Source organism: Paralichthys olivaceus, chromosome 10 (genome assembly GCF_024713975.1).
Source record: "Paralichthys olivaceus isolate ysfri-2021 chromosome 10, ASM2471397v2, whole genome shotgun sequence".
NCBI classification, from domain to species: Eukaryota; Metazoa; Chordata; class Actinopteri; order Pleuronectiformes; family Paralichthyidae; genus Paralichthys; species Paralichthys olivaceus.
Genome location: NC_091102.1, coordinates 1,581,037 through 1,599,156, shown reverse-complemented (window position 1 = coordinate 1,599,156; position 18,120 = coordinate 1,581,037). Strand labels below are relative to the sequence as shown.

At 42.5% G+C, this 18,120-nt stretch overlaps 1 protein-coding gene across 1 annotated transcript in view; it reads left to right on the top strand.

The window, feature by feature from the left end:
• man1a2 (mannosidase, alpha, class 1A, member 2) overlaps positions 1–18,120 on the top strand; it is an 84,746-nt gene that overhangs the window by 39,466 nt on the left and 27,160 nt on the right. Inside the window, exons 5-6 of the mRNA XM_069533325.1 lie at positions 6,386–6,504; positions 15,611–15,691. Coding sequence (XP_069389426.1) covers positions 6,386–6,504; positions 15,611–15,691 — 200 coding nt within the window. The remainder of the gene's footprint in view (positions 1–6,385; positions 6,505–15,610; positions 15,692–18,120) is intronic.

The window sequence follows — 18,120 nt, the reverse complement described above, 5'->3', positions numbered from 1 at the left end:
AGCGAGATGTGAAACACAAAAACCCTGAAAGCTTGGAGTGAGAGAAAGGATCCGGTGTGACGTGAGGAAGGCAGATCTTAATAATGAACGTAAGTGAGCCCACAGGTCGACGACAGCAGTAATCCATTCAGCAGTTAGGCTTTGGCTTTTTTAACATTGTGGTGTGTTTGCCTCTGACCAATTGATGTGATTAGGTTTCTGAATGCTCCAGTCAGTGGCCCGTGTGTATGTTCTCTTGGACTTTGAGGGATTTGCTGACCTTTCTCTGGCTAAGCTGGTAAATGCATGAAACCCCGCCTCCTCCCCTCTATTCCATCTTGAGCAACTTTCCCTTTTCTCCGTTATGACTTTGCTCAAGTCGCTCTTTTTCTTAAACCTTCAGCTACAAAGACCTACCTGCATCAGATTTGTTAATCTAAGCCGACCCTTCACATGCGAGGGAACATAAATTGGACGTTTCAAAGACTAGTTTGCAGTAACGCAATGTGCAAGAGGGAACAAGGGCAATTAGTCCGCTAGTTATTACCTCAAAGCTCGCTGCCACAGTCAGGCAGATGGATGATTCAGATGTTTTTTTAGTTCCTTTTTCAGATCGAGGTTAAGAGACACGAGTACACGATTTAAAATAATCGGTGGAATTTTACTTTCTACTTGAATGAGACTTGTGTCGCCTTGAATAAATTATTTGAAGTCCTTTATCCACCTTTAAGAACAAAGACCAAAAAGAAAAATTATATATATATATAAATATTATACATAAAACTAAAATATCATCAAGGCATTTACTTGTCATTGCAGCCTTTATGTACCTTGTTTAACGGTACCGCAGCTTTATTCTGTGATAGAGAGGAACACGGAGCAGGCTCCATCAAACTATAGATAGGCTGCACTGTGTACATCTCTGTAGAAATACTTTGTGTGTTATATATTCAGGATTCAGGTGAGGTGATCTTTTTACACGTTTACCCTGCACACATTGTTTTAACTGTCGATGCATTGCTTCAAAGCTATTTATTTCCTTTTCTGGGCCCAGACAAGTGAGTGCTATCAAGTGGCTTCGTAGTAAAACCCGTGCAGCCGACTGAAACCCTTTGGCACTGGGCCTGGAGACATGCTGTCAGGCTGGGGTTTAGTCGGAGAAGCTCATGATGAGTGGAAGGCCCAGTCTGACCACTAACCCTCCGAGGCAGAAAACAAAACACAGCAGATGTTTGGGTCCGGTGCCAAATAAGTTGGTAACCAGTTGAATCAACTAGGGAGTCGATTTAGCTTTGTTTATCGCCACTAGGCTCGTTACGAAACAGGCTGAAATGCTTTGTGGAGCAACAGAGGAGGAGCTGCAAGAAGCTGACTGTGATAGAGAGTGAAAGTCAAATCTGACAAGGGCCAACAAAGACCAAAAAGTAAAAGTTGAGATCTGAATTCTGAATAAACACTTGGTAAGCTTTGCCTGTTTGGTTAAAGTTGTGTTAATTATTCATAATAATTAACTGTTTGATTTTGAGGACAACGCTTAGGAGACAAACTCGTATATCAAATGGGAAGTGATGTCACTAATTGTTCCGCAGAGTTTATTGTTTACAACAATCAGCTGAGTTGGCAGAGAAGCATGTCACGCCTCATGTAATGTGGTGTCCATCCCTGAGATTTTTACCAAGCACAATGGAGGTGAACAGAGTTTAATTCTCCTTGGTCACAGCACTGGAAATGTGATTTATAAAAAATAAAACAGCAGAATGAGCAGCGATAATTATCCTATTTACAGATGTGTGTTCATCTTAATCAGTCTAACGTCAATATTGCCTCTTTTGTGTTGCTCATATGTACAATTACAGTTTAGTTGTGTTGGATGTAACTGAGAAAGAGAATGTAGACAGAGGGATGAACAGCAGTGTGGACAGACTGAGGCCCGTGCAGATGGCTGTGTCGATGGCATCAGAGGGAGCACAATGCCGGAGATGAAATCGAGGATATGGAGGATGAAAGCAAAATCAGAGAAGCTGCAAGAGAGCAAACACGAGAGAGGGAGTCGTAGAAAGCAACAACTCTAAAGCTCAGTACAAATCACACTTTGTTGTCAAGTAAAATACAGTCTTGCTGAGAGGCACACTGTCATGCACACGCACCAAAAATGCAGTTTATTAAAAATGCATGCCTCACACATTAAAACAAAGTCAAGGACAACGACACACATGCATAAACAACAGACCAGCTCATCATGTTATTTTCACTCCATCTCTACATGTTCCTCCATTCTCATTTGGTACAAAGCACAAAGTCATCGTAAGGAGTGCATACCTCAGTCACAGTTATATATATATAAATATAATAACACCTTAATTTATATAACCTATAATATGTAATATAAATGTTAAAGATGGTGTTAGTCATGGCAGAGGCATTTTCTGCCATGAGTGCCTCTAATAACCACATAACCTCCTTGTGGGAAATAATACATGCAACATACAAGTGCTAATGACACAAATATACACACACACACACACACACACCTGAGCTCTCTATCATCTTCCACTACTCCCAGAGCTGACGGGTAACAAAGCTGAGAGAAAGGTGACTGAGTAATGCCATCACGTTTTCCTGCCTCGTGTGAATTCAAACCTGTCTTCTCGTGAATCTGGCACAGGGACCAAGAGAGGGAGCGCTAGTGTTTCAGTGGAAGCGGAGAGAGAGAGAGAGATGTGTGAGATTGTGATGGATGGAGAGAGGAAGTTGGAGAGTTAAGTTCAGGTAGAGAAAAGGTATGTGATGTGAATTCAATCAAAGAAAAAGGGAGATAGATTTAGAGAGTTTGTGTTGCATGAGGCCGTGGCGATAATTCCCCAAATTAATAAACCTCATCCTGGCCAATTTGTCACAGATAAGCAGTGCCTGGCAACCCTGAACACACCTCTTGGAAGTGCCAGTTCTTGCTTGCAGTTGGCAGCGTATGAAGAAAGGCTGTACAGCTCTGAGATGTAGGGAGGATAGTGCAGACTGACAGCTGTGGGCAGTGTGTGTTGACTAGAATGACAGTGAAACAATACAAGGCTGAGATATGAAGACAGACAGCAGGTAAAGGTAGAGTCCAGCCAGACATCCAGGGGGAAAACGGAAAATTTAGCGTGAGGAGAATGCTGAACAAAAATGAAATGGCAACCGAAGGTTAAAAGAGTACCCTTTGTATCAGGGTTTGAATGGAGCGAGCGAGACAGTGATGAATGAGAACAAACAGATGGTTTGTGAGAGGAAGGGGGGGGACAGAAAGGAGACGGGAGAGAGGTGAGACCGTTGAGGTGTGATCTCAAGGTTATGACCAAAACATTTAGGGGAGCTGAAAGTCTCAAGGTTTGAAAAACATGCCCCACAAAAGATATTTTAATTCTGTTTTGAAATTTCAAGGATGACTTTAAATAGTTTGTGGATAAAGTGACGACAAAAAGTGAACTAACTCTTTGGAATTTCTTAAATTCGTTGAGTCGCAATGACGAACAATGAGAATCAATTTAACCAACAGCACAAATCACTGGATTTCTGTTGTCCATATGTCAGTGAAAGCTAAGTGTTACGGGGAGTTAGCAAACCAGGAGTCCAGTAATGAAACCAGATGGGAGTGACGTTGCTTGTTGACATGAGTCTGCCGTGTGCTCATCCTGGTTGCATGCAGCTTGGAATCAGGAGACTGAGGCTCAAGCTGTTGCTGTCCAAAAAAACAGCATCGCATATGTGGCTGAAGAGCACCTCCACCCTCCTTTACACTACAGGGGAAATGTTTATGGACTGATGGAAGCAGGGTTTGGATCACGATCCCAACAGTGAGGTACGGTGGAGGAAGAGAGCACCGCGACTTAGAGATGCTCTGCTGCCTCTGGGCCGGCACAGATGGCTGCTGCTGCTGCTGACTACCTCTTTCAAGTGGCCCAGACCTGAACCCTCAGAGATGCCGTGGAGTGACCTCAGGGAGCTGTTCATGCCAGACATCCTAAGAATGAAGCAGAGCTGCAGCAGGTCTGTGCAGAAGAAAGGTCCAGAATTTACCTGAGATGTTGTTCGGGTCTGATCCACCGCTGCCTGAAACACTTACCTGAGGTCATTGCTGCCAAATGAGTTTGGACCAGTTTTTTTAAATCCAGGGTGCACTTTCTTTTTCCCACCAGCGTTGTGAAGTGAATACCGAATAGTTGTCGTCAGTGAAGATGTGAAATATTGTGTTTGTCTTTATTAGTGACTCAAATCACCAATTAATACAGAATACCAAGTAATACCACGTGGTTTGCAGATATTGCCGTTATAGGTTGGAGAAGTAAAACAACAATAAATTATTTATGGGCATGGACGAGAGGGAATAATTAGGGCTTCACCTCTTGGTATTTCAGCAGCGAAAACATGGCTCCATGACTTTGTATTCACGGCAGTGATGGTGGCTGCTCACTGTGATGTGAACACAGAGGAAGCGTCACATTCTGGAGCTGTTGGAGAAAAAACCTTGACATCAGAGAATATTCCGTGACCTCAGATTCTTGACTGGCCTCTGTCTTGTTGCGTGTTGCAGCAGCGGGGCTCTGCTCCCCCAACAGTCCAGGCCAATCTGTCTAGATCCGGCAGATGGCCAGGGCATCTCGCTATCAGCCCTGCCGACTTGGCCGCAGTGGGTTTTTTTCCCAGTGATTTAGCGGTTCGTGTCTATAATGGTAATAACGCCGCAGCTCCCGCGTGAAGCCAGACGCTTCTCCTTTGAATGGAGGCGTAGATAAGAAGGGACAGCCATGAGGCCTAAGAATTCCAGCAGCACCTTTGCTGGTGTGACACAGGGAATTATTTACAGGGCAGTGACACAGACTTTTCCCAGTGACATATTTGTTTTTGTGTCCTCAATAAACTGGACCAAATTCATTGAGCAGTGATAGAGAAGAATCGAGATGATCTGACGAGATCTTGGAACACTTTGCTGCTTTGTTTTACATATAAACGAGGACATTTAGAATCTGCATCGACTCCTCCGTGCCTTAAAGATATGTAGTCGGTTTTATTTAAGTGCCAGTATGTCAAATGTTTAAACAGATATAACCCTGTTTATTCAAACGTGCAGTGATAAACACCCAGCCCTGGGACAAAAGGAAGGGAAGTGTTCCGGACGGATTTATTGGTCAGCCTTCCACAGTCTTTTCAGTCAGTGTTAACGATGTCTGCTGTTATGGAAACCTGAATTTTACATGTGCGTTCATGTTTCATTTTGCATAGTTACATTTTTCAGCCATTCAATCCATATCAGAAACATTTAAATGCTGAATATCTGCCCAGGGGTCTAATTGTTATGTATTATACTATGACACATCTTTAGATATCGTATTTCATTGAATGTACTGTATTTACTTCTCTAGCTCTTCGCCATCAAGATAATTTAGGGGAAAACTGTCCAGGTTAAAGGACAAGGACCCACTGACCTGTTAATGACATTTGTAAATTAGGCTCAAATCCCTTTACACAGAGATGTGTTTTTGATGATACCTCCAAAGCCTAAAGCATTTAAATAAGCACAACATAAATTGCTGTGCATTATTCGGCGATAGAAGCCCCAGAGGTGGAGCTGGAGAGATGCTGACCTCAGCTGTAGTGTGATGAATAGTATTAAAATACAACAGTGAGTAGAACCAACAGTCCTTGATGAATTGCAGCTTACTTAAAGGGGCAGTAAGTAACATTTTATTTCTGTGGTGCGCGAAAATGCAACCGTGATATATTTGCAGGGGTTTATGGGGTGGCTGATCAATGGTAGTGAAACAGCAGCTGCAGTGCTGAGCCGCGCTGTCGGGGATTTCTGACTTTTAGAAGTATTTGGAACTCTAAATTGGATTCCTCGCTCCTGTTGTCAGAGAATTGTGTCGCACATACGTGACCAGAATCACATCACGTCTCAGCCGTAATGTCCTGATCTTCAAACCGTGACACCCAAGTGAATGAGGCAAATTATCATTTGATGATGATGTGACACCTTGGCTATTATACTCGGCACTAATTAACTTAACGTCCCATCTCAGTTACAAGATATTACTCACAGACTCCTGTAATTAAGGAATGTAGATCTGAATGTCGGACCTCCTACTTACACAGAAGCAGGTTGATAGAGGTCATACCGTGAATCATACATACATATATTAATCACATGTGATGGCTGCCAAGATGTTCAATTTGACTTTAATCCTTAAAAAAATGGATCATTGTCATTTTTATTGCAGTCGTATGGTTTCTTTCTTTCTCTCTTTTTATTTTAGCTGTTTTGTGATTACTTCTCCTCATGATTGCCTGAAGTGCAGGTTTATTGAATAAAGCTAATTGGGTCTAGTGTGACAAAACAAATTAATCTAATTTTTCTATTTGTAATTTGCAGGTAATTCCCAACTAGGGGCGACCATTGTGGATGCCTTAGACACCCTGTACATCATGGGTCTGCACGACGAGTTCAAGGACGGACAGGAGTGGATCGAGCAGAACCTGGACTTTGGTGTGGTGAGTACACGAAGACTTCTTATGTCCATTAAAAGAATCTATGACACAGACGTGGTAACACATTCAGGAAATGTTGAGATTTAAGGTCCAGTCCACGTTGATGGGCTCAATCATAGTAAATCATAATAAATATGCTCTAATCGAGTGCTGCCACCTGGTTCTGGTGGCGTCGTCTGGAGAAAATACATCATGTGTGATGAGAACGACCTAAAATGACAGAAACCATCTCTGAGAAAAATGGATTTCACTCATGTCCCATCAGCAAACACAAAGTGTGGTTTATGACCTATACTGCAGCCAGCCACCAGGGGAAAGATGTTGGGAGCTGTTATAGTCTCTATATTTATACACAGTCTGTATTCCCAATCTGAACGATCTTCTCTAGAACATTTGAATAAATCGTATTCTTGCTGCTTGGTTAAATGAACCTTGTTTAAGGATTGAACACGTTGTGGTGTTTCCCGCTCCTGCTGTGAAAACACTCTCGTACTTTACAGTACATTACATTCATTTGGCAGACGCTTGTCTTCACACTGTGCTGGAGCGAGAGCTGTTTATCGTCCAAAGCTGGAAGTGAATCCCCTCTAGAGACACGAGTATACAGCAGGATGGACAGTGACTTTAGCTGTAAGCTCAGCTCTTGACTGATATGAAGTTCTGCAGAGGACAGAAGGGGCTGGACGCTTTTTTACAAGAAATACCTTTGGAATAAACAAAAATCCTAACACGCTTTTCTACTTTGGTAAACAGCCTAATGCATTTTACCACATTTTACCAATTACTCTGACAGCGTAGTGCATCCTTTCTAATGGGGTTCTGACGATGTATTCATTAAAAGAGAGCAGGTTTAATTTATCTGATGAACAACATGTCCTCCAGCACCGTCAGGACACAGATAACATGCAGGTCTCACAGAATTAATTTACTTTTTCAGTATGGTCATGTTTTCCCAAATTCAGGGATTTTACTTGTGTTTGAAATAGTCCACAGGGTCGTGTCACGTGAGTTAAGAATTGTAAATTAGTTAGATTAGAGTTAGATTAATAAAATCACAATAAAAAACAAAGTCAAGCAGAGCCAGACTGACATCTTGATGCAGACACATCCACCAATAAATGTCTTTTGAAAAGTTGTTGTGGGATTTCTACGATAACTATAGATAATGAATTATATAATGAAAACACAACTGCACCCAAACATAAGGAACTTGAATTAATAAAATATATTTTAACTTAAATCTTTCATTGATCCTCTACAGTGGATTGTTTAGTATCAGCGAACATAATGCAGATACTGATATGTATGAAAGGTTCATATCGACTCTACCTCTAACAACTTCATTTTCCCTGTCTGTTGATGTTCATAATTCTCTGTCCATTTCAATCTATTCTCCTTCCCCTCGCTCTTCCCTCACACTCCTCTTTTAACACCCTCCTTTCTTGTCCGTCACATCTGAAGCTCTGCTCATTTATTTCCACCCTCCTCTTCCATTACAGCTTCCTTCTCCCCCCTTTTCACCCGCCAATCACATCCACCTCCCTCCTCCTCCTATTTTTTTTTTTTTTTTACTGTGCTCCCTGCGTTGTCTTACGACCCCCGTTTTCATCCTTCCATCTATTTTTGTCTTTACTGAGGCGATTCCTGTGTGTTTTCTTTGATAACCCCTCGCTCGTGCTGGAATTGACCACTTTATTGTCTTCTCTCTTTCATTACATTTAACAATCGCAATTTTTATCCGTCCATTCATCTCCTGCCACAGCCATCACTTGCTCTTATTCAGCTCACGCTCTGTCCATCGTAAGAGTTCATTTTACCTTCATCTTTTCCCCCCTCGATAATTCTCACTCCTTCCACTCTTCTGTCCTCTCACTACTTTCCCTCCATCATTCTCCAACCTCCATCCTTTACCATTTTCCCTTTCTCTCCCTTTTCTCTCTGCATTCTCATTCCCTCCCTTGACATCATTATTTTGTCCATGTATGGCTTATCTTTGCTCTTTACTCCTTACTCTCTGCCTGCACCAATGTCTGACCAAGCTTGTTAGTCCCTCTACTGAGGCAATCACAGGGCAGCTCGCAGGTAGGCAGGAGGGGATCTAACAGTCTGACACTTGGAGGGCTAATTAACCTCGGGATCACTGTGGTTGAGCAGCGGAAAGAAGGATGGAGGGAGGAATTGGTACTGAAGAACAAGGGAGGGAGAGAGAGAGAGGAAGAAAAAGGCTTAGATGGATGAATGGAGGACGAGGGAGAAATTGGGTCTGGAGAGATGGAGTGACAAGAAGAGAAATGTGGAAGAAGAGGCAATGAAAGAGAAAGAGGTATGAAGATCAGCCAGAATGAGAAGATGGGGGTTTGGATGAATAGACCAATGAAGACATGGAGGAAGAAAGATTAGAGGAGAAGACAAAGTAGCAGAGAAGGTTGAAAGGTAGAAGAAAGAAATGGGCTTTAACAATCTCTGTATAAGTATATTTTATGTTAAACAGTCAGTTTGCGTAACTTCAGACTAAGCCTCTCTCACATTTACGCTCTTATCTGGGGTAAAATCAGTCCCCTGTGCAAAGTCGTCATTGTTTGAAATCTGTGTTTGGCAAAAACAAATCTAGTTGCACGTGTCTGATCTGTCACTAGCGCAGTTAGCACACGTTAGCTCGGAGAGATAACACCGAATCCTGTTCAATAAAGCTTTGTCTGCATATCGTATACAATAGCAACGAATCATGAAGGAATATTTGCATTGAACGTCCAGATCTGATTCCGCTGTCAGAATGTGTTCGGTGCAGCTCTGATACTCAGTTTTGAAATGATGGTGTCATTCAAGCACCAAAGGTTCGATACCCTCTCTGAAGCTTTACAAAGTGTGAACGCCTTTTGCAAAATGCCTCATAAATCAGATTTTCAGATTTAGTCTGATAAACGGTGCCTCTGAGGTGGATGTGAAGGCACCGAGTAGATTAAGTGTTGATAGAATAAGACATTTTTAGATGGACAAATAAATGTGACGTGAACTTATCAAGGAAAAGATCATGATAAATTAAAGTTTTTTTTTTATTTTTTATAAATGAACGATCAGCCAACAAACACCAAGGTAACGCAGATAGGAATTAAAGTTAACGCATTCAATATAACACGTCAATATTTGGATTCTTTAAATATAAGTGGAAGCGTTTTGCAAACACAATCAGGTATTCAGGCAGAGTGACAGTGAAAACCCCTGCAGGAGCAGCCATTGTTATTAAACCTTCCAAACAGTGTGAGGTTTACACCTTATTAAAAAGGTGAGGACTTGTGAAACGTATAACAACTGCAATTAGAATGAAAGGACGATGAGACAATGAGAATGTGCTTGTAGAGAAAGCCAAGGTGGAGAAACCCCTTTGGATACACAAGAGGGGAATGCAGAGATGGGATAAGAGGAGAGATGAGAAAAGGAGACCTGGAGCTGTTAATGGGGAGAGGAGCAGCAGGAGGAGGAGGAGGTGTGTCACTGTGCTTTCATTAACGTCTCGGTTTGGTGCTTTTGTACCTGCATACATTAGGCAAAGGATTCGGGCATCAGCTTCCAGCTACTGTAACATTCATGAAAGGTTAAGCTAGTTTAAGCTCAATCTTAGCAAAAGGGCCGTGGCATTACTCTGGTTTCTGCTCAGGCCTTTTACAAAATAGGAAATTCCCCGGCTCGTAGGGAGCAATATATTTCAAGCCTGCAGAGGCCTGGCAGCGTAATCGGTGGCAAAAGTGTTATTAAGCTTGGCCCTTGTGAAAATCAAAGATTTGCTCAACCCAAGGTTGCAGCCACACCAGATCTCCCTTATCAGCTCTGAGGCTGCAATAAAGGCAGAGTCTGGATTTCCATTTAAGAGATTAAACACATCACTCTCGGTCCAGTTTAATCACTCTCTCTGGATGCATGTGTGGGTGCAGGTTCCCTCAACATTACACTGAGCTGTCGTGCCGCTGGGTGTGTTTGCCATCCCAGTTAGCCACAGTTTGACCTTGATGATGAGGGTAGTTGTTCCCCTTTACACTTGTATCAAGACTGAGTGAGAGAGATGGGCCTACTAGGGATTACTCGTGGTTTTCAAATAGTTTTTATATTTAAAATAAATGATGGTTTAAGCTGATTATTTTCTGAGAAAACAGATTAAAAACTGTTTGTAAATCACCAATGTATAGATAGATGGATGGATGGATGGATGGATAGAGAGATAGATAGATAGATGCTCTCTAGGAACATGGCCCCATTGCTTCAATGTTATCTTAACATTACAGTTTTATGTTTCCAGTATCATGTGCAGATTTTTATTCCATGTATTGCTCCCATCAGTTCAGCCACCCACCTGCCATCTCCAGCACATCCACCAGCTTCAACACTAATGAATGATTGAATAGTTGCCATGTCAGGTCGAGCCAAGCAGTGAGTCATTGTTTGAGTCTCCAATGTCCTGATGGAGCCCCCGCACTGCAGCTTGCCCTCGTATGATGAATGTGTTGGCATGAGGGCTGCATCCATCGCCGGGCTCAAAGATCCACCAAATTAATGGACCCCGATAACTAATGCATTAATAACCCTGGTTAAATTGCAGATTTGATTGGGGATGATGCCGCAGAGATGGAGAGATAAATTAATTCTAGCTGTCACAGGCTGCTTTCCAGCCCGGTGTGATTAACCAGATTTAATTTTACAAGAGTGACGGTTCCTTATTCAAATTGTGTTGTACATTGTTCCATGCAACGCTGTGGAAAAGCAGAGTCGTCGTGTCGCAGTGTTTCGAAGAAGAGCTGGCTTCATTATTTTCATGACAGTGCTCTCGTTGTCCTACATGGTGAAAGCTATCATGTCTGTCACGACGCCCCCTCGTCTCCTCTCTTTTATACTTTCCCCGGAGCGTTTTACTGAAGGTCAAAGACATGTGACAGTGACTTGTCCAGCCTCGTGTGCTTCATCTCTCTTGACACCTGAGATGGCGAGTAGCTGGAGAATATAATCTCTCGGTGGAGTTATGTGGATCACATGTTTTTTCATTTGTTTCCGTTCAAACTTGTACAGCTATCAATGTTTTTTCATGCTTCAGTGGAATGTTTGAATTATGTAGAATGAAAACAAGGAATACAAAAGATAATTGAACCGTGTTATACTGATTCAAAGTCTTGAAGATGTGCTGGGTTCAGAGTACAAGATCTTTTTGTATGTTAGGATGGACACCGTGTCAGATTAGGCGAAAAATAAAATAACGATTTCTTACTTTTACGACATGTGTGACGTCACTGGAAACAACTGACGTCCAGGGCAAACATGGCTGTCATGGTAATCGCTTGAGGATTTAGAAAAAACTCAGGATTGTTGTTGCAGCAGCTCATTTCCACCTGACGACACCAACAACACCATCCCTCTGTCGCTTTGTCGTGGCATCGGCAGAAGTGTTCTCTCCGAGTGTTCAACAGGCTTTTGTTTTGTAATATATTATCCAGCTTTGTGCTGTGAAAATCTGAGACTGATGCAGAAGTAGAAACCACCAAATAAATCCCCTTTGAATTTAGAACCAGTGAAATTTTGGCATATCACTCAAAATGATGAAATGTTTTTCACATTCCTTTGACACGTATGGTGATTGAATGATTGTAGATTATATTAAACACTCAGCTGACACTTGGGACAAGCCTCAATTGATAGATCTGCTGAAGCAGCAGAGCGCCAGTTGAATGTACATCAGTCGATCTTATTTCCATGACCTCCTGAGTGTGGATCTTAGCAAGAGGTGCTTTTTACAGAAGAGGCAGAATCTAAATACACAACAGTGATTGTCTGTGACAGGAAAGAAATGTCTTAAAATATGTCTTGATGTTTATACTGGCAGGATATTAATAGACAAAGTAGAGAGGGTTGGTAAGTGGATGTAATTCACGGGGGAGAGCGAGTACAGTATGTCTTTAAGAGCTGTCTTATGATAGAGCATCAGAAAATGATGCTGACCTATTTCTGAAGCTTCGTACCAAAACAAATCATGACTTCTCGTGTGCCGCTCTCATGCGTCATTGAACAACCTACGTGATTCCTCTCTGTCTCATCTGTGTTCACCGCAGGTACGTCAGGTCTGCTGCTCATTGGGGTTCGTGCTCTGAAACTACAGATGTAAATGGCTAACGAGTGACTGACGGACAGGGTTAGTTAGATGGATGGATGCTGAGGAACAAAGCAGGCCTTCAGCTTTAAGAGCTTCCCTTCATCGCTCAACGTAACAGCCGCTCCGTGACCCGCAGCCCCTGCTGTTTTGTTGTGTGCTTCCTGATCTTCGTTTGCTCTTTCACTCTTCAGATTAATTGTGCACTTAAGAAAGAACAAGGGTTCTCACCTGAACAAAGTTGGACATTGAAAGGAAACATTTATAATTTCGATGCAGCGGCTGAAAAGATTAAGCTGTTTTCTATCAAAGTGTCGAGTGGAGCTCTGACCGCGTCGTCCCACTCACTGCACTGGAACCCCACAGAATGGTGGGTATTACCCATATTCCCCAGCTTCCTGAACCAGAAGAGCTGCCACTGTTACAAACACAAAACTCTTTTTTAGAATTCTTCATATTTTGAAAGTTTTCATGCTGAATATTGGAGACAGACGCTGGTTTAAGTTTTATTAACTGATCGACAGGTGTTGAGAGTGATGAGTGAAAATTAAAGAGACTCCATTCTCCCTATTCACCGTCAAACTCATTTTGAAGCTGAGTTTAAGTAAGTAAAGTTTGCGTAGTGTTGCTTTAACTTCCTTCAGTAGCCTTCTGTTTAAAAGATGGGAGAGGGAGCGACCTTGGGGAAGGAACAAAGCAAAGGTGGATGGGATCCTCTCGAACAAAGTGGGATCTAGTCAAGAAGAAAATAACACAGGTGGAGCAGTGGAGGTGAGATTCGGTTCTACAACCCATTCTTTGTCCAGTTGGGATTCGACTCTGTTCTCTTCACGACTGCATACGTGGGATCTTTGGGGGTGGAGGCAGCTTCGAGTGAGACTGGTGCATTATCACACTTTCTGACCACGTGAAAAAATATTTTCACTCAAGGTCGATTGCAGATGCCTCTGAGCTCTCGCTGTCATTTGTCGATTCTCGAGTAAAAGGCAAAGAAAAGTAATGAAAAAAGGTAGAGTGCTTTGTTTAGTTTCCTGAGGGAGTCACACCTGTCACCGCAGGCCACAAACCAAATCCAAAAGAAGTACAGATCATGAAATTGGAGGTTTGATGTTGGGCCAAAGCCGCAGTATTTGGGATATTCACACTTCTCTACGGCTGGACATAAAGCTGTGATCCTCAGGAGGAAACAAAAGTGTTCTGCTCGAAATCATAGTCCTGTGGAATGAGGGTTACTAAGAGGGCTGACAATTACCCAGAATTCTATTGCAAAGGCTTCCCAGCAGCACTAGTATGACGATTTATGACAGCTCTAGACCACGCATGGTAGAAAGGGCCAGGAGCGAAGAGACTCGTGATGGATTGAGAGCAGGTTAGTGGAGGTAGCTAGAAGTCACAGGAAAATAAGCAGTGATGTGGCCTTTACAGCCTGACCTGAAACTGGAGGGTGTGATGGATGAAGCAGGTTTATGAATGTTTGTGAATAAAGGCTGCAGTTACCTCATGAGGTAATAAAGAGAGAGTGATGAAGAGTTTTTTTTTCTAGCTAAAGCCACATCTCTAAGATTCAGACATAGCGTCTCTCTCTGTCCCCTCTAGAGTGCATCGACTATAAATCCAGGTGACTCCGACTTCTTTTTAGAGATAAAAGTAAAGCCCTAATCTCTTATAGCCAATATTCTAATTTCTTCTGAAGTATCACAGCAAGGTCACACGTTAGTTTGCAGATAGCTCTCAGCCTCTGAATGTCGTGGGCTGCGAGGCATCCCAGGAAGTTGTCCATCACTGCCACAGATCCTAATTTCACTTGAATTACCCGAGTGTGATAGTCGAAAAGCATTTTTACACCAAGTGGTATTTTGCATTAAGTGGCTTACAGTTCGCATGCTAATTCTAGGCCATGGAGTGTGTGAGCTGGGAAAGCTGCAAGACTGGCAACAGGGTGATTATTCTTTGGGATACATTAGAGTACACAATGTGAATATTTTGTTGAGGGTTAGCTTCTTTTAAGCTGTGCTCTGCACACAAGTAAACCAGCTCATGCTTTCCACAGAAGCCAGCAAATAATAGCCAGGGAGAAGGAAAGTCTGTTCTGTAAGTTGTAGTCAAGTTTATCACACCGGCAACACAAGGATTGTTTCAGTCGGTGAGTTTAGATTTGTTTTGGGATACACAAATAATTCACCTCACAGTCTCCCTCTGACTTTGCTCTTCCAGCAGTGCACTGATGAGTCCGAGCTACAAGTGTGATTCACCAATGTCCCATCAGAGCCATGCTAGGCTGCAATGTGGTTAGCCTCAGTGTCTCTGTTTGACTCCGGTGGTCTCTGCCTGAGTCAGAAATGTAAACATGTATTCAATATGTTGAGTGAAATGTCCCTTTTTTTATTCTTTAAAACTGATGTTTATTTATTTAGTTTTTCACTGAACAAAATCCCCAGCTCGCATTCTATGCATTGAATTATCATCTTATATATAATATATTATTACTTTCTTATTTACTTACTATTATCAGCTCAGAACATCTTTTCTCCTGGACGTCACCCAGTGTTTTTCCACGGGTCCCTGAATTAGTCCTGAGAGAGTGAGTCAGATTTTCCATGAATTATATTTTCTCCACAAGAATGAGATTTGCCTGTGATTTGATTTATTTGGCTTGGATGTGCTGTTTTGGGGAAGAGAACAGTTGTCCTGCTTCTCTGTGTATTTAAGATATTTTTTGAAGGTCGTGAAAAGTGTTTGATACAAAAACACTTGTGAAAAAACATGAAAAGAAACTCAAGCTGTGCTTCTGCTCCAGAAACATCCAACGAGCTCAAACGACAAAGCCTGAAACCAAAAGAAAGACTAAAGAAGATTGTAAAATGGCTGACAGTTACCCGAATGTAATTAAGACCTACTTTAAAGAGAGGTTTAAATTGTCAACACAAACACAATGGGATTTATTTGTGTTTTTTTTAAATCTGTGCTCATTTATTTTCCCAGAATTCCGAGGTGTCAGTGTTTGAGGTCAACATTCGTTTCATAGGAGGACTGCTGGCCGCCTACTACCTCTCTGGACAGGAAGTAAGTACTGACCTTTGTGTTTGTGTGTATTTGGGAGATTGTGTGCGACCACACCTTGTCCAAGCCCAAGAGTCAGTGAAGACCTGAACCCAATGTCTCCCCACAGTACACACGTCGTGTTCATTATAAAGGAGCCCAGCCAACGTGACCGAACCTGAGGGCTAGGTTTGTGTATTACTACCTGGATGGCAGGAGTGAAAGATGGAAAAAGTTTGAAAAATATCGTCTTCCATTTTGCAACCTCTCGCCTCCTCCCCTCCTACCTCCCTCCTCCTCCTGACATTTTTTTCTCTCTGTCCTCTCCGGTCTCCCCTCTCATCCGTCCTCTCCTCTCCCCCTCATGTCGGCGGACAGATTTTGGTGTTCATTTAAGTAGCCGGCTGGAATTTGAATCCAGCCACACGTCCCTGTTCTTCTGTTCTTTCTCTCTTGGTCCGTCTGTCCCATCCACCCCTTCTTTCATGCCGAGCCAAGCACTGGTCCGTCTTTAATGGAGGCAGATACATCAAATATGTGCTTTGTTCAGCATCCACATCCACCGTGCTCTCTATCATTCTTTTATGTGGTCTTTGTGAAGACTGGGCAACATATCTCTGAGGAATCCTATTCTTTTGTTGTCGGATGTCTTACAGCCTGAAAACACCGTCACTGACTTAAAGTATTGACTCTGTGAAAGTCTGATCCAGTTCCCGTACCACAGCCGTCAAAAAGAAAACCCGTAGTGCACCTTTAAAATACTGAAGCCAAGCAGTGTTGTGTGTGTGTGTGTGTGTGTGTGTGTGTGTGTGTGTGTGTGTGTGTGTGTGAGCAGCTAGTTCATCACGGAGTGGAAAAATAAACAGCAGTGTCAGTGAATGATTTGGCAGAGGGCTTCAGCAGAGTCACTTCTTATTGTTTGAAGCACATTTTTGCAGGTGTGTCACACATTCAGATGAATACTGCTGTGGTTCAAAAGTATATTTGAAACGGAGAATTCAGATTTTCTTGGGGTTGAAAAGAAGTTGGTGAAATATTACTCAAAGCTGACCTCCACAACAGAATCACCAAACCTAAAACACGACACAGATCTTTATAGAAAATGGCTTTGGACACGAAAAATGTGACCGGGGGGGGCTCGTACTAAAAGTGTTCCTGTGTTTCAATCAGTGTCGTCTTGACGCTTCTCATCTTGTCTGGTGACATAAAGCCTTCACGTGTAGGGTGGTTATCTGAGTTACTTGCATGGGGAGGGCTCCGAGGAGAGACAGTGGTGGAGGGAGCGGGGGGGACAGGAGGAGGAACCCTTACGATGGAGCGGCGAGGATGAGTGGAGGGTGTTTGGAGGTGATGGGTGCAGATAGAGGGATGAGAGTGGAGAAAGTGGATGATGAATGGCTCATTGGAGAGAAAAACGAGTGCAGACTCATTCTTCATTCTCAGGGGATATGTCCTTGAGCAAGGCACTTAACTTACCCAAGTGCTTCACTCAACCGGCAGCTGTCCCCTGAGGGAGCTCATGTGTAGATGTATGACTATGACGCAGTACCCGCTCCGTTATTTAATTTAGTTGAACCAAGGGCCGATCACCTGCAGGTTAAAGTTGAGTAGTAGTACTTCTCATCTCATCGACATTGTTCGTGCTGGTGTTGATGTTTTTGATGAGTTTGGTTCTAATTATTTGATGATATAAAAACTCTGTGTCGCTCCCTGTCACTGTAGCCTGATATATTTTGAAAGGTAGGTTTGACCCAAAGGCAGAACAGGTCACATTTTAAAATAAAAACTAATCTTTTCCTCTTTTTCATGATAATTATTAAGTTTGATTGATCTTCAGACGTTGATCGCACCTCATCTTTTAAGAGTAGCCATTAACTTTTGAAGCAGTGGGAGGTAGAGGAGAGGCCGAGGATAATTTGCTCCTCTGCTGTGTACAGTGACTGATGATGAAGTAAAGTCATCAGTCATGTTGTAAGGTCTCAACCTTACTCTGTGAAGGGCCTTCACTTTAAGTGCTTCACTGGCAAGTAGATGAGCAAAAACTCTTGTGGTTCCCCAGGTTTCTTCTGCCAGTGCCTTTACCTCATTATCACTCAAGTGTGTTTAACATCCTTTCTTTAAGAATAAAAAAAATCTAAATCCTGCCAAGTTATCACAACTAATACAGTACGATGGGAAAACCCAGAAGAGGATCTGTCAATTACGTGGATAATATACGACTGTATACGTGTCACGATATGTAAGAAACTGCAGTACAAAAGTCTCCCTCTGTGTTTTTATACTGAATTTATGTCCCCTTCTCTCACAGACAGCGTTTCAATAATATAACACAGTTAAGACTGTCGAGCAAACCGTGTCATGTCCCACCAACAGTCAGACGGCAAGATCAATAGATTTGTGGCTTGTACAGAAATACATTTAGTCCTCAATGTGTTTAGCACAAAACTACAAAC